Source organism: Glycine max, chromosome 11 (genome assembly GCF_000004515.6).
Source record: "Glycine max cultivar Williams 82 chromosome 11, Glycine_max_v4.0, whole genome shotgun sequence".
Classification (NCBI taxonomy): domain Eukaryota; kingdom Viridiplantae; phylum Streptophyta; class Magnoliopsida; order Fabales; family Fabaceae; genus Glycine; species Glycine max.
In genome coordinates this window covers 12,565,754-12,583,557 of record NC_038247.2, presented here as the reverse complement: position 1 = coordinate 12,583,557, position 17,804 = coordinate 12,565,754, and the positions used below count along the sequence as shown (strand labels likewise).

At 32.0% G+C, this 17,804-nt stretch overlaps 2 protein-coding genes across 4 annotated transcripts; both read right to left on the bottom strand.

Moving 5' to 3' along the window:
• Window positions 1-6,586: 6,586 nt before the first annotated feature.
• Window positions 6,587-8,424, bottom strand: LOC121173046 (betaine aldehyde dehydrogenase 1, chloroplastic). 3 transcript variants are annotated; one of them, XR_005887165.1, is made up of 5 exons: window positions 8,047-8,424; window positions 7,784-7,863; window positions 7,266-7,346; window positions 7,050-7,162; window positions 6,587-6,729 (listed from the first exon to the last, which is right to left on the bottom strand). XR_005887165.1 is itself a non-coding variant. In XM_041006795.1 (4 exons), the coding sequence occupies exons 1-4, from the start codon at window positions 7,898-7,900 to the stop codon at window positions 6,714-6,716; spliced, it is 327 nt and encodes a 108-aa protein (XP_040862729.1). In that variant the 5' UTR covers window positions 7,901-8,424; the 3' UTR covers window positions 6,587-6,713. The 3 variants fall into 3 exon arrangements, 1 of the variants encoding a protein (XP_040862729.1); XR_005887166.1 differs by having other exon boundaries at window positions 7,050-7,155; XM_041006795.1 differs by having other exon boundaries at window positions 7,784-8,424.
• A 3,756-nt stretch (window positions 8,425-12,180) lies between these two features.
• Window positions 12,181-13,393, bottom strand: LOC113000927 (uncharacterized). The gene is made up of 3 exons (XM_026127615.1): window positions 13,065-13,393; window positions 12,629-12,679; window positions 12,181-12,532 (listed from the first exon to the last, which is right to left on the bottom strand). Exons 1-3 carry the CDS (start codon window positions 13,391-13,393, stop codon window positions 12,181-12,183), a joined length of 732 nt encoding a protein of 243 aa, XP_025983400.1.
• Between the last annotated feature and the right edge of the window lie 4,411 nt (window positions 13,394-17,804).

Sequence of the window (17,804 nt, the reverse complement as noted above, 5' to 3'; positions counted from 1 at the left end):
TTTGACCTTCAATTAGCTTTAGTCATTTTTCACTTTTGCCTTAGTTTTAAATATAATAATTCATATTTGCTTCTAGCATATACTTTAATTAATGTAATTGAAATATACTATTGGGTTTCTTTATATTTTTTTCCACCCCTTTCATAATATTTTTTTATCTCTTTAATTAAGAGAATTTGATAAATAATTATTTTATTAATGAAACATGTTTTTTTAAACAAATACAATGGATGTTCTACATTATAATTTTTTTTTAAAAAAAAGATATTTGAGACGATTTTTCGAAAAATCATTTTAGAAATTTTACTTATTAAGATAATTTTTGAAAAAATCGTCTTAGAATCCTCAAATTTTTTATTTTTTATTTTTTTTTTTAAAAATACATTTTAAAACGATTTTTTAAAAAATTGTAACCATCTTAAAATCTTTAATTTTTTTTATTTTTTTTAAATAACACGTTCTAAGATAGTAATGTGAAAAACTATCTTAAAAAATTATAATTTTTAAGGTCATTTTTTAAAAAAATTATCTTAAAATTCTCATTTTTGTTAAAACCATATTTTAAGACAGTTTCAAAATAAAATCATTTTAAAAATTATATCTTTCTAAAACCATTTTAAAGACTGCTGTGAAAAATTAAATTGACCGTTTCACTTTTGAAGATAGAAACTTCAACCACAGTTGAAAACCGTCATAAAAAAATTTCTCAAAAACCATTGTAAAGAATCATTTTTAAGTAATACAAACATACTTTTATGTTAGTTTGTTATAATTAAAATTTATGTTCGTATCATCTCATACCTAATTAAGCATGTGTTCGTTTCTCACGAAAGTAAAGAGCTTAGATGGAATGAACAATCAAATTGATACGAAATGAGTGGGATCCACACTTGCAAATTTCGTCTCAAAACTAAGATTAAATTAATGATAGAATGCCTACTTTATTTAAAATAAGATGTTTTTTTATCAAATATAAAACATGGGTAAAATTGGAATTTGATAAATGCTTGATTTAAATATTTTGTTTTATTACCTATTATATCACTTTAATTCAAATCTTTTCTCTCATTTCACTTATTTTTCATCTCTACCGAATAATTTCACTTTCCACTTTCTTTCATGTTTTTTCTTTCCTTTTTAATTATTTGCATTCCCTCATAATATCTTTCATTTTCTTTCGCACTAAACAAGCACAGTCTAAAGAAAAATACAAACAAAATAAATGCAAAAAAAATGCAAATCATAAATTTGTTTGATAAAAAAGCACATTGAATTTGACCCAAATTTTACAATCTTTGTAATTCCCTACCACATAAATTATTGTCGAAAGTTAGTTATGCAGATTGAGTTGGTTTTTAATCTTTGAAGCACGTTTAACTTTGTGATGGATGGGATAAGGTGAGGAAAGAGCTTCAATAGCTATTGCAGGATAATATTTTGGCCTATATGACTAGGCAACTGAGATGATCTTATTGACCTTTTGTTTCTTTCTCTGTTCAGTGCATATATTTCCATTGTACTGCTAGAGTAGCATCGGGGTACTCTTTTCAATAAAGTTTTTCAAGGTGGTGAAAAATATTGTAACGTTGAAATCGTGAATTTGTATAATAAACCTTAATATTCAATTATGTTTTCTTAAACTTGTGTTGTTTATTTATATTTTAAGCTTGTTAAAATATTTTAGTTACTAGCTAGTGTTGCATACTTTTTTAAAATCTAATATATATATATATATATATATATATATATATATATATATATATATATATATATATATACTTAATTGTATGTATGTAAGAAAAATCAGAAAATGTGTGTATACAAACACAATTCAACAAATTTAAACAGTACTAATTCATTAAATGAATGGATGGTGATGAGTAACTTCAACCAAGTCAATAGAGGTTAATAACATTCTATAAATATCACTGCCATGTTACGGGTTGTACAACTATAATTGTGAATAACAAATGATCAGTATTAAAAGAAGAGAAAAAATTTATGTATTGACAATGTAAAATTTACACAATCATTCAATCATAATTCACATGCATAATAAATTTGTTAAATTTTAAAATAATTATTATAATTAATAATGATATAAAATTATTTTACATCCATCAATGCATAACATTAAACACTTAAAGAAATTAAATATTCCAAAAAGAAATCCGAACTATTGTAAAGTTTCATACCAAGTTATCTCCTAAAGTAGAAGCAACAACCTTGTCCAGATCCAAACTAGGCGACATTGAGAAAGCAAAGAGCCAAACCACACACAACCCCACCCACCCTTTTCTCAAATGAAGGTGGAACGTAAGGATCTCACTTTCTGTCACCTTGAAAATTTGCAAACCCTCTTTATAAATGGGTCCATCAAATGAAAGGTTGTGGGGGAATGCTGCCCCTCGAGAAATCATTCAAAGACCTGCCTGGCCCATGGAAGACCCTACAAAAGGGTACCTTTCCTGTCTGGCCTCATCATCTCCTCCTACACAAATTTCTTTCACAATGTCCACAATGTGCCTACAAGCCCAGCAGCCTACAAATCTGCCTGCACCTTAAAAAGGGTATTGGATACCGTACAACTATCACCATTGTAAATTGAATGTGTGGAGAATAGGTGATGGAAACCTTATTAGTACAATTTTTGTTTTTGATTAATCTTACAAGATTTAATAACCTTAAGATTTGTTGGGTATATAATTTAACAGAACTTAAAGTAAAAAAAAAAAAAAAAAAGATATCAAAATAATTTAATTTAACAAATTGATTTATATCTGAGATTAAATTTTTAAAAATGAGATTAAATATCAAATAAGAGGTTGGTCCAAGTGGAAATTGAATTGAGTTTTTTAAGAAAGTGGTCATGAGTTTTGTATGGAGAAATATTGGTTGGAATTGATAAATTATCTTTAAGTGCATTCAGATCCCTCAAAAGAGAATAATTTGAATGAAAAGATTTCGGTGTGAGGGACTATAAAAAAATCAATAATAATACATTGATGATATAAAAGTATTTTGTGCTTTTGTTCAATCATAAATTATTTTATATAAAAACTTTATTTAATTTATATTAATTATTTTAAAAATTATGTTAGCGATAACTTTTAATTAGTTGACAACATAAAATAATTCTGCTGACATGAAATGCCTATTAAACTCAACTATATTACTATATAATAACATAATATTAATTTTGAAAGATGAAATGGTTACCAAACAAAACAGGAAACCGATTTCTCATTAGACATCATTTTGTTTTATACTTTCTTCTAACACAAGTTTTAGTCTTCACCATTCTTATTTTGATGTTAACCAACCAGGGGATGATATGTTAACAAGGCCTGGCCCATATCACGTGAAACTCAGGCAGTGTAAGTGGCTAGGGCCCACGGGATTTTGGGGGGAGATGGCTAAGGAAAGTGGAAGATGGGGCCCGAATCAATCTGACCCAGATTTTATCTACATCAATATTGTAATGTGCTGTTGCAGTGCTAGAAGTTCTTCCCAATAAACTAGTGGCTCAACAATAATACACTGAATCACTGTATATGTGCAGTGTATTTTTACAATACAGGATCTTGTGATGAATGTATTAGTTTAAGAAAATTTTATATATGATCAAAATTAAATAATTTTTTCTATTAAATAAATTATTCTCATTTATTCTTACTTATATAAATACATGAAATTTATACACTATTAATCATTTGGATTATTGAGCAGTCTATAAGCCAGCAAAAGGAGGAACAATAATAATGATAACTAGGCAGTTGGCCCATGCCGATGCACGGGCCTAATACTCCAATATGAGTATTGAAAAGTCAGAATAATTAATATTGAGCTTCATATAGGTAATAAAGTATGATTTTAAGGTAATGTGTTAATATTATATATTATTTGATATTGTTTGGAATAAAAGAAAGAATGTACAATAAAAATATGTGAATCAAATGATTACATGATTGGATAATATATGCCTTATTAAATCATGAAATATCAAGAACACTAAGTTATGAAACATCAAGAAACAGAAAAAAGATATGAGAAAAATATAAGTCAACGAAATAAATTCATAATTAATCATAGCAAACCATAAATTATTCAGTCCAAATAAAAAAATTGAAAAATTGTTTGATACCCAAAGGTATTGAACTTACAACATTAATAAAAAATATGAGAAGAAGACACATGAAAGAATTTTTGGGATACACATAACTAAAATCAGATATTAGTAGTATTAGTCGTGCCTTCAAATTGTTGGTTGTATTTTTTTTCTGTTTTTTTTTATTGAAGAATCTTTGGAATGCACATGACTAAAATCAGATATTAGTAGTGTTAGCCCGTGCCTTTAGGATGCACATAACTAAAATTAGATATTAGTATTGTTAGTTTGTGCCTTCAAATTGTTGGCTACATTTTTTTTTCCTTTTTTTGATTGAAGGACCTTTGGGATGCACATGACTAAAATCAGATATTAGTAGTGTTAGCCCGTACCTTTAAATTGTTGATTGCATTTTGTTTTTCTTCTTTTTGATTGAATCTCCACCATGAATTAAAGAAAGTAATACACACAAAATTACATAGCATAAATCTTTCATCCACGTTTAATCTACAATTAAAATTCATAGAACATAACAGATGGTAACCGAAATAAGGTCACACAAAGAAAAGAATGGAGATCTAATAAGGAAATACGTTTGGTTGAACAGTATGAATTATTATAAATCATCTTATATTTTTTTTAATTACTAAAGATAAAAAAAATAAAAAAGGAATAAGTCAACGTGCAAATTATGTTTATTTTGATATCCTAATAAAATATGTTAAGTAATTTGGAAATTATGACTATTTCCATACCGTAACAAAATATTTAAAATTCATGGATAATTGCCTATTAATTTGAAATGAAAAAATAATAAAAAATACAGATAAAATATGCTTATTAATTAAACGTTAATAAATTGACAATGATTACGACAAAAATAAATAGAAAATTAAAGCTGATTTGAATAATATGTTAAAATTGATAGTGTAATATTTAAAATTGATTGTTAAGTACCTACTAATTAGAAATAAGTCAATGCCTAAATTATCATTATTTCGATATCCTAACAGAATATGGTTATTAATTTGAAAATTATGATTATTTCCATATCCTAACAGAATGTTTAAAATTGACTGATAAGTACCTAATAACTTGAAATGAAAACCAACAATAATACGAATAAAATAGGCTTACTAATTAAACGTTAATAAATTAGTGCAAAATTAATGTTGAGTTACATATAGGTAAAAAAGTATGATTTTAAGGTTGTCATGGAATTTGAGATAAAAATCACATGTACCTAATCTTATTATCATTTATTACTCCTCTATTCGTTTACCGCCATTCATGATTTGCTATATATTTATTTACTATAACAGAATATGTTTATTAATTTGAAAATCATGATTATTTCCATATCCTAACAGAATGTTTAAAATTAATTGTTAAGCACCTAATAACTTGAAATGAAAACTAACAATAATACGAATTAAATATGCTTACTAATTAAATGTTAATAAATTAGTGCAAAATTAATGTTGAGTTACATATAGGTAAAAAAATATGATTTTAAGGTTGTCATGGAATTTGAGATAAAAATCACATGTACCTAATCTTATTATCATTTATTACTCCTCTATTCGTTTACTCCTTTGAATATTTGAGTCTTTTCTTATCAACCCCTTTAAAAATTTGATATAACGACATTTACCATTACTGTATTTCTGTTTTTATTTTTTTTATTAACTTAACGTTATAGAAGAATTGATTAATAAAAATGATATTAATATAATCATAATAATAGAGTAATAAAAAAGGAAAATGATGATTAATAAGTAAAGATATATATATATATATATATATATATATATATATATATATATATATATATATATATATATAGAACATTTTTTATATAAATAAAAATATTAATCATATTTTTAGCCAGTTAAAATAAAGAACATAGTTTAATAATTTTTCAAAATCTGACCCACAATTGATTCTAAATTTGAGAGAGTTTATAATATGGAACACATCACTTAATTATTCACTTTTCTTATATATCTATGAATTTATATAAAATATAAAATTAGGATAAGTTACTTCTTTGTTTTTTAAAAAATAATATATATATATATATATATATATATATAATTTTTTAAAATTATTTGTCTTACTTAAAAGGCATTAGTTAAATTTTAATTTTATAATGTTGAATGAAATAAAATTAATAGAATGAAAAGTTAGTATAAAAATATTTAATGTTACTAATAATATTTAATGACCGTTTTAATTATGGCTCGTATAAAGCTTTAGATGACAAAACTAAGCTAACGTTAGACAAAATTGAAGTTATATTTCAGATATTTTTCGTGTTTTTAATTTATCATAAAATGGAAAGGTATGTAAAAAAATCATAAAACAAAAATTTTTGTCAATAATTAACACTTGTATTCCGTATTGACCTTTTTCTTATACATGATAAAATGAAAAGAAAGATAAACAAAGAAGACCAAAGAATAGATAGCAAAAAAATGCACGAAGAAAATATGCCAAAAAACCAAAATTCTAAGAACAGGTGAAAAGGTAATCCATAATATTTGCTTGATACACTGGGATGATGTCCAATATTGGCGAAGTCCATCGTATGAAGTCGTCCTCCTTAGCTATCTTTTTCCCTAAGAGATCCGCACAAAAACTATATTAAAAAACACTTAAAACTTTGCATATAAGTTTTAATGGAGAAAAGTGTTTGGTAAATTACAACTTTAAACTGTCAAAACAAAGTAACATAAAAATTTCTTCATCAATCAAATGGGTCATCATCATTCCAATTTTGGTGCTTCCTGATTATCATGTATCATACACGTTAAGTAGATAAAAGCTAATTAATGCATAATATTTCACTTATGGACCTATGTTCAGTTTATAAAGATTGTTCGTGGAAGTAAATTAGATTGAAATGCATAAGCAGTTAAAATGAAGAAACAACAAATACCATGGAGTAATTAATGCAACAACTCCAATGGGCTCCTTGTGAACATAGCTCTTGAAGGTTTCCATAGGAAGGGATACAGGAGCATTTTGCTTTGCGTCCAATCCTTCTGCAAGCTTGGCATAGTAGTTAAAACAATCAATAACATCATCCTACATAATAAAGTCAGAGATAAAAATAAGCAAAAAAAGCTAATGGTAACATCAGTTGTTGACTCACGAGGTCTGCCGGTGCTTCATCTAGTGGTTCTCCATAATCAATTACTTCAAGCTTTCCTGGTTCATCTTTTTTCTCTGTTATCTGTGACAAAGAAAAGCACATTAAGGTGTCCACACATGCACATCAAAATGTATTTAAAGGGTTGAACTATCTTGATTTCTTTTTAAAAAGAAAAACAACGTATGAAGAACGTATAGAAGAGGGTCATTATATGCAGCCATGCACTTGAATATGTAAAGATGGCTGATGAGCACAAAAAAATTTAAGATGTTGTGTTGCAAGAATGCAGAAAACAAAATAAAGGCAGAACACTCCAAAAAATTTAAAGTTTTAGGTTGCAAAAAATACAAAATAAAAAAGGTTACCCAATGATACAGAAATGAACACAAAAAAATTTAAACTTTTTGTAGTGCGAGAACTCAGAAAACAAAATAAAGGGAGGACACCCAAAAAAATGAAAGCTTTATGAGAAACAAAGAAGCAAAGAAAACGCCGACAGAGAAATAAAGAAAACAAACCTGTCTGAGATAAAAATGAGTTAAAAATCGAAGCTTTTTGGAGTTAAAAATGATAACTTTAGTGCCTTCTTCCACCTTCTCTGCATACAATAGCGATTCATAAAAAACAATGAACATGCAGTGAGATAAACATAAATGGAACCAAAACGAAAATAGAAGTAAAACAGAATATGAAGAGGAATGGAGAGGAACGAAAATGAAAGATGGAGAAACAAAGAAACAAAAAAAATGAACCTATAGACAGAGAAACAAAGAAAACAAACCTGTTTGAGATAAAAATGAGATAAAAATCCAAGCTTTTTGGAGTTAAAAATAGTAGCTTTAGTGTCTTCTTCCACCTTCTCTGCTTGCAATATTGATTCATAAAAAACAATCAACATGCAGTGAGATAAACAAAAATGGAACCAAAACGAAAATAGAGGTAAAACGGAATATGAAGAGGAACGAAAATGAAAGATGGAAAAACAAAGAAAATGAACTTGTAGGCAGAGAAACAAAGAAAACAAACTTGTTTGAGATAAAAATGAGATAAAAATCGAAGCTTTTGGAGTTAAAAATGATGGCAGTTTTAGTGTCTTCTTTCACCTTCTTTGCATACAATACCGATTCATAAAAAACAATCAACATATAGTGAGATAAACAAAAATGGAACCAAAACGAAAATAAAAGTAAAACGGAATATGAAAAGGAATGGAGAGGAACGAAAATGAAAGTTGGAGAAACAAAGAAACAAAGAAAATCGAATATGAAGGAATATGAAGAGGAATGGAGAGGAGCGAAAATGAAAGATGGAGAAACAAAGAAATAAAGAAAACGAACATGTAGACAGAGAAACAAAGGAAACAAATCTGTTTGAGATAAAAATGAGATAAAAATCGAAGCTTTTTAGAGTTAAAAATGGCAGCTTCAGTGTCTTCTTCCACCCTCTCTGCATACAATAGCGATTCATAAAAAACAATGAACAGGCAGTGAGATAAATGAAAATGAAACCAAAACGAAAATAGAAGTAAAACGGAATATGAAGAGGAATTGAGAGGAACGAAAATGGAAGATGGAGAGGATGCAAGTGTTAGTGAAGAGGAATGCAAATGATCGAAAATAGAAGATGGAGAGGATGCAAATGTAGAAGCAAATTCAAAATCAAACATATATTTAAAAAATGCAAACAAATGGTGCCCGATAATTGTGCCACAACTAATGGACGACCGGTAGAAATGACGGAAAATGAAAAAAATAAAATTAATGCAAGTGAATGCATTTTTTGGGTGGGAAATGAGGGGGCTTTGTATAAACAACAGCTGGTACTAAGGAAGGGTGGGAAATGAGGGGACTTTGTATAAATGACAGCTGACACTAAGGAAGAGAGAAGGGGTCTTCTTTGTATAATAGTATAGATAAAGAAAGCTCAGGCTACTGACGGGACAAGTGAGGCTACTGCATTGTGGTTTTGGTTATTGATGAATATCTAGATCTATAACTTAGATTCTATATATCAAACGTGCAAAAGTAATAATATTGTACAAATTATAAGCAAATATGTTGCACTACCTTTTGCTTTTGCCAACCTTATTAAAGAATAAATCTCAGGATGACTGAAGATATATATATATATATATATATATATATATATATATATATATATATATATATATTCCATTAACATTTTTATTTGGTCCACTACTATTCACGTATTTTGTTGAATATCACTAGAATGCATATTGAATCTTATTTGTTTGAAAGGAGGATTCAGAGGAAACTACATCAGAAGCCACCAGACCCAGCATGCAAAAAATGTACAGTAGATTAAATTTCATTATTTGAGGGAGGTTATATTAATTATTTGATACACTCGTAATTTAAAGTAAAACAACCGCATAAACAATTAATTGAATTATTTGACTTAAACGCCGAGAAATAAATACTCATAATTGTATATTTTGATATTTTAACATAGGATGAGATCAATTTATACCAAAAATAATTCTTTAAAGTTAATTTTCATTTTTTACAATACATTCAACCTAATTATTGTAATAATTCACTAAAAGAGTTATTCTTTTAGAAGATTAATCTCTTTTCTTTTAACAGACAAATGTTAGTTAATATCTTCGGTGTTGCACATAATTTTTTATATTTTCATGTGATTTTTCATAATATATAATTTATTCTGTTAACTTATTAATTAATGTCCTAAGAATGCTAATTAATAAGATTCATTAACATAAACATCATATAAACTGAATGAAAATAGATTAAAAATGTTTTAAATATATTTTACCATTAACAAATTGAAATTATTGTTAGAAAAACTATTTCATATTTACATATATCATGGCCAAAATGAATTTTCGAAAAACTTGGAAAAAAATTACATTAAACATCACGTTCATTTAAGATTTTAAAGGATAGAGGCCTAAAACAAACATGTGAGATGATCGAGAGTTCCACATGAAGATTAGCAAAAAGCAAAAGAAGCTTCAAAAGGGTGTCAGAAAGTAAATAATGGACAAAAAGTCTGATCATGCGATAAAATGACAAAGGCGACCCACACGTGATGGTCTGAATTAACTATAGGGTCTAATATTTGCTCGCTCACGTAGTGCATAATCACAATTCATAACATAATCCAAAGTCTATTTGGTGTGCTAATCTTTGCTCTTCCAACACCACTTTTCCCCCGTTGCTGATTCACTTGTGTCCCCTTTATCTTGCTAGTGTCACTACTAAAAAAAAAGCTTTCAACATCGCCCAATTAACATCGGTTATAACTAAAATCGATGTTAACGAAAGCGCGGTGACATTTTTGTAAATAAGTAGACTTAGTTAACATCGGTTTTTCCAAAACCGATGTTAGTATGCCTTTGTTAACATCGGTTTTGTAAAAACCGATGTTATCGAGTCGATGTTAACATCGGTTTTATTATAACCGATGTTACGTAGTTTATGTTAACATCGGTTATTTTTAAAAAACCGATGTTGTTATCATTATATATTAAAGTTCTGAAATTGCACAACCCGCGCGCTTGAACCCTATCGTTCTTCTTCTTTCTCCTTGCGCTTGAACCATATCGTTCTTCTTCTTTCTCCTTGTGTCAAAGTCGCCTGTGCTTCCATGACTGCAACCACATTGTGGAGATCGTGTTTGTGGAGATCGTCTTTGGCACTTATCCATTGAGGTACGTCCTTTCGTTTTAACATTAGGCGTTCGTCGTTTTAACATTAGGCGTTCATCGTTTTAACCCAGGGCTTTATTGTTGTTTCTCCTTCTTCCTGAGTTCGTGTTTGTCGCAAACTGGGCTGCGCTTCTGTGACTGCAACCACATTGTCGAGTTCGCGTTTGTGGAGTTCGTGTCTGCGCTTCCATCGAAGGTATGTCTCTGTTGTATGTTAATGATGAAAATCCATTGTTCAATGGTCTGTCTCTGTTGTGATGTTTCGAAACCCTAATTAGGCACAAAGGGTTAATCGTAACTGAATGTGTAGTGATTTAGGACCATATGTAACTGCCTTAAGTAGTTATTGTAGAATAAATTATGGAGTAACAGCAGGGGGGTTAGACAGTTTTTAGTGGGTTTTCAGGAAGGGAGACATGAGGCTGTCAAATTTACATAGAGGGTTTCAGGGACAAAGCTTTGATTTACACAGAGGGTTTCAGGGACAAAGCTTTAATTTACATATTGAATTTCATCCAAATTTTTGACAAGTCATTGTTACTTCCATGAATATTGATATTGTATCATGCTTAATTATATGCATTTGCTTATTCTGATCATTGTGTGTTGTGTGATTATTTCTTCCATGCAGGTACATGATTCGTATTTGTTGTGAGAGTGAAATGATGGGCAGCAGCATCAACTGAGGTGAGTTTATATTTCCTTTTTTTTTGTCTTTATCTTTGTTAGTTTGTTATATAGTTTTTATTTTATATGTTTGAGTTTTAAATGTGTAAAAAATAGAAATAGAAAGGTCTGCTGATTGCTTAGGAATTCCTTGCTGTTTCAATGCATTCCTTTTGAACCTCAAAAGGTGCTTATGATGGCCTTTGGTTAAATTTCTGATTATATGTATTGGGGTCCTTGTGCTGGGTTATTGTTGGGTTTGTTTTGCTTTTTGGAAGGTGGCACTTTTGTGTCTTGTATCTTTTATTTTCAGTACCTGTGGTACTGTTCTGTTTAATATTTTTTTTTTAACTGCAAAGATAATTTATATTGATAATTAGTAGTGGTACTACAGATTACAAAGAGACATTTATTTTTGCACAGCAAAAATCAATATATTATATATGAAATTCAGTACTAGGTGTACTGAAGATACAAAGTTAAAAAGCAAGACAATTACAGTTTGCATCCCATTAGGAGAGACCGAATATAGCCCACAAAAATACAAACCCATCCCCTCTAAGAAAGAACATCCTTTAGATTGGTTGACCAGAAATTAAAGTGCATTTGGAAGTCCTTCTCCACACATTTTATCCAGGACCAGGTGTGGAACAAGGCATCATCCATGACCTTTTCAGGAGTGAACGGCTGGTTCTTGAATATCTTGGCATTTCTATGGTACCAAATGGAGAAGGACAGGGCTAGCCACAGAAATTCCCATCTTTTGTTGGTACTATCTTTGCTATTCCACTGGGTGAATTGTAAAAAATGATTCTTTGGATCTATGGAATAGGAACCCACTCTATTAACCCATCTCATTGTCTCCCACCAAAGACTCCTAGTCTTTTCACAGTTGATCTCCAATTCCAAACTGCAGATTTGATCTCCAATTCATTAAATCTGGACATAAGGCTTTTTTTTTTTTTGCACTGCAAAAATATGATTGTATTAATATACACTTCAGTACTAGATGTACTGAAGGTTAAGAATTACAAAGGTAGAATCTGCCAAACCCCAGCTACAAAAAGAATCACATAAGATAACAACCCTATCCTCACACATCCTAGGACAATTCTGCCTTTAGCCTAGTAGACCATTGGTTAAAATGGCTATGGGAACTTTTCTCCATGCCATTTAACCAAGACCAAGTGTGAAATAAAGCTTCATCCATGACTTTTTCAGAGCAGAAATTCTGGTTGTTAAAAACCATAGAGTTTCTATGCTTCCAAATAGTCATGGATAGAGCTACCCATAGGACTTGTCATCTATGATCCACTGAACTTTTTCCACTCCACAGAGAGAATTGCTTAAAATGATCTCTAGGCTCAGTGGAAAAAGGACCCACTCTATTGACCCAACTCATAGTCTCCCACCAAAGAGTCCTAGTTTTTATACATGAGTACAGGATATGACCAGCTGTTTCCTCCTCCTCATCGCACAGCGGGCAGTTATAGGAAGGCAGCTCCACATGTCTCCTCCTTAAGTTAACCTTGGTAGGGATTCGGTTCTTGAATAATCTCCAAGAAAAAGCACTTGCTCTAGGTGGAATTTTGAGATTCCAGATTGACTTGAAGTCACTATCTTCAGTAACCTGGTTGTCATCATCCTTCAAGAAGCTATAAGCTGCCTTTGTGGAATATGGTCCAACAGTATCAAGCCCCCATAGCAGAAGGTCCCTGCTTGCTGGTTGAATTTGAAACTCAACAATGTCTGCCATAAAAGCTGCTGCCATATCAACTTCATGGTCAAAAAGGTTTCTCCTCCATTGAAACTTCCACTCTATCTATTATCCACTAAGATACCCATTGAGTTGATTAAATGGTTCTGCTGAGTACTAACGTTGTACAAGCTTGGGTATTTATCCTTTAGGCTCAAGTCACCCTCCCTCCATTTATCTTTCCAAAACTTGAGTCTTGACCCATCACCCACCTTCCATCTGAAATTGTTAATGAGGCTATTGTTGTGATGTTGTTGAAAAACAGACCTCAAGTCCTTCCACCATTGAGAAAAATGAGCACTGTCCCTACCAGAACATAGGGTATTCCACCCTCCATATTTAGATAGCAAGACTCTAGCCCAAAGCTGATTGTGGTTGTTTGCCAATTCCCAACCCCATTTACCAAGCAAGGCTTCATTGAACTTGGTTAGGTCTTTAATCCCTAGCCCTCCTTTGCTCTTGGGAAGACACACAGTGTCCCAATTTACCCATGCAATCCTGGCTGCCTCAACACCCCCTCCCCATAGAAAATTCCTCTGGATAGATACTGCTTTTTGGACCACTTTTTTGGGAATTTTAAAGAAAGACAACAGATAAATAGGAATGGCTGATAGGACAGAATTGATAAGGGATATCCTGCCCCCCAAAGATAAACATCTCTGCTTCCACTTAGCCAATCTAGATTCAAACTTGCTAATAAGAGGTTGACAAACATTTCAGCTTTTAGAGGACGAACCCACTGGAATTCCAAGATAGGAAAAAGGAAAACCCAACTGGCCACATGTCATACCCTAATTTCGTCCGGGGATTATTACTTGATGACATGCGATAAATGAAGTCCCAAGACATCTCAGAAATCGAAAGGAAGCGGGCTTGCGCGTTCCGTGAAATTCCATAATGTGGCGGAAGTCAAAAAGAGGTGTTTTTGCGCAATCCGTAAGTTTCCGTGACTTCTTCGAAAGATAAAAAGGAGTAAATACATAATCCGTAAGGATTCGTAACCTTACGGAAGGAAAATAAGTATCGTTACGGAATTCGTAAAGTTTCGTAACGTTACGGAAAAAGAATTACAAAAAAATAGAAAATGGGGGTGCATTTAGTAAAAAGGGGGGTGTAAATAGCAATCAGGCCCACTTGGGCCCTCCAGAAGATTCCTCCATAAGGCTGTTGCTTCTGGAGGAAGCAACCTGGCTCGCCTGGGCGAGCTGGGCGGCAAGCATCTCCCCTATTTTGCTATAAATAGGGGAGGAAGTGAAGAAGAAAAGGGTTCAGCCCCTTAGGCACTTCTCTCTCTTTCGAATTTGCTTGGAAAAATTGTTTCCATGAAGAAAATCTAAGCCGAGGCGCTTCCGAAACGTTTCCGTAACGTTTCCGTGAAGAATTTCGCAAAAGGTTTCAACCGTTCTTCGACGTTCTTCATTCGTTCTTCATTGTTCTTCGATCTTCAATGGGTAAGTACCTCGAACCAAGCTTTTTGATTCATTCTATGTACCCGTGGTGGTCCACATTGTGTTTCGTGTATTTTTATTCTCGTTTCATTTACTTTTTATACCCCCTTTTGACGTGCTTAAGCCATTTTATTTAAGTCATTTCTCGCTTAACCTAAAAATAAAATAAATTTCCACCGATCGTTTGAATTGTATTATCCGTTAACTTCGGTTAAAATGAATTCCGACCATTCGGTCGTGCCGTAATCACGTTGGAAATCAAAAAAGAGGTAAAATAATAATATAATAATCAAAAATACCCTTTTGGTAAAATAAAAACGTAAGATCAATCAGACGTTTTCTCTTTGGGACTTCTCATTCTTAATTGAATTGACTAATAACTAAAGTGAAACTAAGGCTAAAATCAACTCGCGTAGTCAAGCTCGTCCACAAAAATAGGTTTTTTTGAAAGTTTATCATGTCAGTTTCTTACTAAGTAAAAAAAGGGATCATTTGTAAGGTCCAACGCCTTAAAATGATCACCCTTCAAAGTAAAAGAATCACTTGTTTCACGCATAAGTAAGAACTACGTAGGTCTGATTTCTTCTCCAAAGGAGGGTACGTAGGAGCAAAAGCCCCGCTTTTGTCGACCTCAAAAATAAAAAGAAATAAAAGTTAAGATAACACAATTCCACAATTCTAAAAAAATAGGCTGTTGTCCTTTGAGACAAACGTAAGAGGTGCTAATACCTTCCTCAAGCGTAAATACAACTCCCGAACTTAGAATTTTCATTTTGACCGGTTTCCTTCGGTTTTCCCGACGTTTTCCACAAATAAACGTTGGTGGCGACTCCGCGCATCTTTCCTTCTTTGGAAAGCGCACCCGTGAGCCTCGCCCTCGCTCGCCCGCGAAGGGCACGTTGCGACACTACTGAACACGCGATCAGAGGACTTAGTCCTGTCCCAGCAACGAGTCCCACAATGGTACGGACATGCCTACCTAAACTATGGGACCTTCCTCCCGTGAGAGGATAACTTCAACTCAGGACGCTCCTGAATTGAAGTATAAAGGAACGCAAAATTCGTTAAAATCATTTAAAGGAAAACTAATTTCAATCATAAAGTATAATGTACAAGTAACTAAAAATAAATATTATAAATACCTCTCCTGTCCATATGCTGCAAGCAACGTGATACGCATACTGGGCCAACACGGATGGGTCTCTCGGACCACCCAGAAATCCCTCATGCTCATCCTCAGCAGCCTTCGCGCCTGTGTCTGCAGGAATGTCTGCCACAATGTCCTCAGAATCAGCTGGTGCCATCGGGTCATCCGAAAATACATTAGCCTCAACATCTGGCGCAGGGACCACTGGCTCATCGTGCGCCACAGTCACAGCGACTCGCTGCCTCCGTGCGGATGCGATAGGCCGTCGACGCTGCGGAGCATCATCGGAATCATCACGATCTCCTCTGCCAGTAACGTGACCTAAGGCACGACCTAATCCTCTGGTCCTAACCATGATCTGCAAATGAGTACCGCAAATTTAATCACTGATTTCATTCACTCAAATTTCATTGGTCTAACGCAAATTTCATTGACTCAAAGTCACACAAGCTGTCAGCCTTTCATTGATTGTAGGACATGGTAGCAACAAGGAAAGGATGAGGAAGAAAAACTATGAGTGTGACACACAAGTGTTCAAATCCAAGAACCTTGAGGTGGAAAGGAGAAGGAGGGAGAAGCTCAGTACCAGGCTTTTGATGTTGCGGTCTTTAGTACCCATCATCACAATGCAACCACTTGAACTTCACTTTCTTAGTTTCTTATATATTCCTTTATCTAATGATTTAATTATAATTCAATTTATCGGGTTAGTTTTTATTTAGTACACTAAATGATTGAATGGAAATTGATTATGGATCCTAATATTATTGATTTTAGATGAACAAAGCAACCATTGTTGAGGATGCCATCACCTACATCGAAACCCAACAAAACATTGTCCAGAGTCTCAGCTATGAGCTTCATGAAATGGAAGCAACATCAGAGGAAATAAAGCCAAAGAAAGAAGAAATCGATGTTGCATAAGAGATGAACAAATTGGGAATAGTACAGGTTATCTACAATTTTAATTTCTTAACTAAATGAATTAATCTTCTCTATAATTACGACAAGTAAATTTTGATGCAGTTACTTTTTGCAGGAAGAGGTCCAAGCGACAAAAATTGATGGGAACAAACTGTGGGTCAAGATGATCATTGAGAAGAAGAGGGGAAGGTTCAAGAAATTGATGGAAGCCATGCATAATATTGGCATTGAACTGATAGACACCAATGTTACAACCTTAAAAAAATCATATATGGTTACAACCTTCATGCAGGTGACCCTAGGAAAGATAGGAATATGTATAATTATAGAAGGAGAATAGTTTATGTTGTATGATCAATGATGAAACTTCTACTCATGAGTTTACAAATGTTCTGCTACCCTGAGAAACATTATTTCATGCTAATATATCAATTGCTTTAACTTGATCAAGTTTAAGTTCTTTAAGAAGTTGATTCGGTTTTAGTTATTTTTCAAAGCATGGATGGTGAATGGCAAACAAAAAGTTGTTATGGATATAGTATGGGGCAATTAAAAATAGAAACTTATTTCTTTTTCATTTGTCCATCAAATTAAAATGGATTTTAGATTATTGTATCCTTGGATCAACTTATGCTTTTTAATAGGTTTAATATACATCAGTTCTGTATCTATGACTAGACTCAACAACTATATGCTTGCAAAGATAATTTTATTTTCCATAGTTTTGGCAAATAAACATGTTATCTTCTAAAACCACTAGGGAACTATGAACTTGGGGAGAATGAGGGGTGGGGAAGAGCATTGGAGTTTAAAATGGTGAAGATATGAGTTGTAACACTTCTTAGGACCGATGAGAGTAATTTGGAGGAGGGTGTTGCAGTTTCAAGAATTGATTTGTTTTACCCTC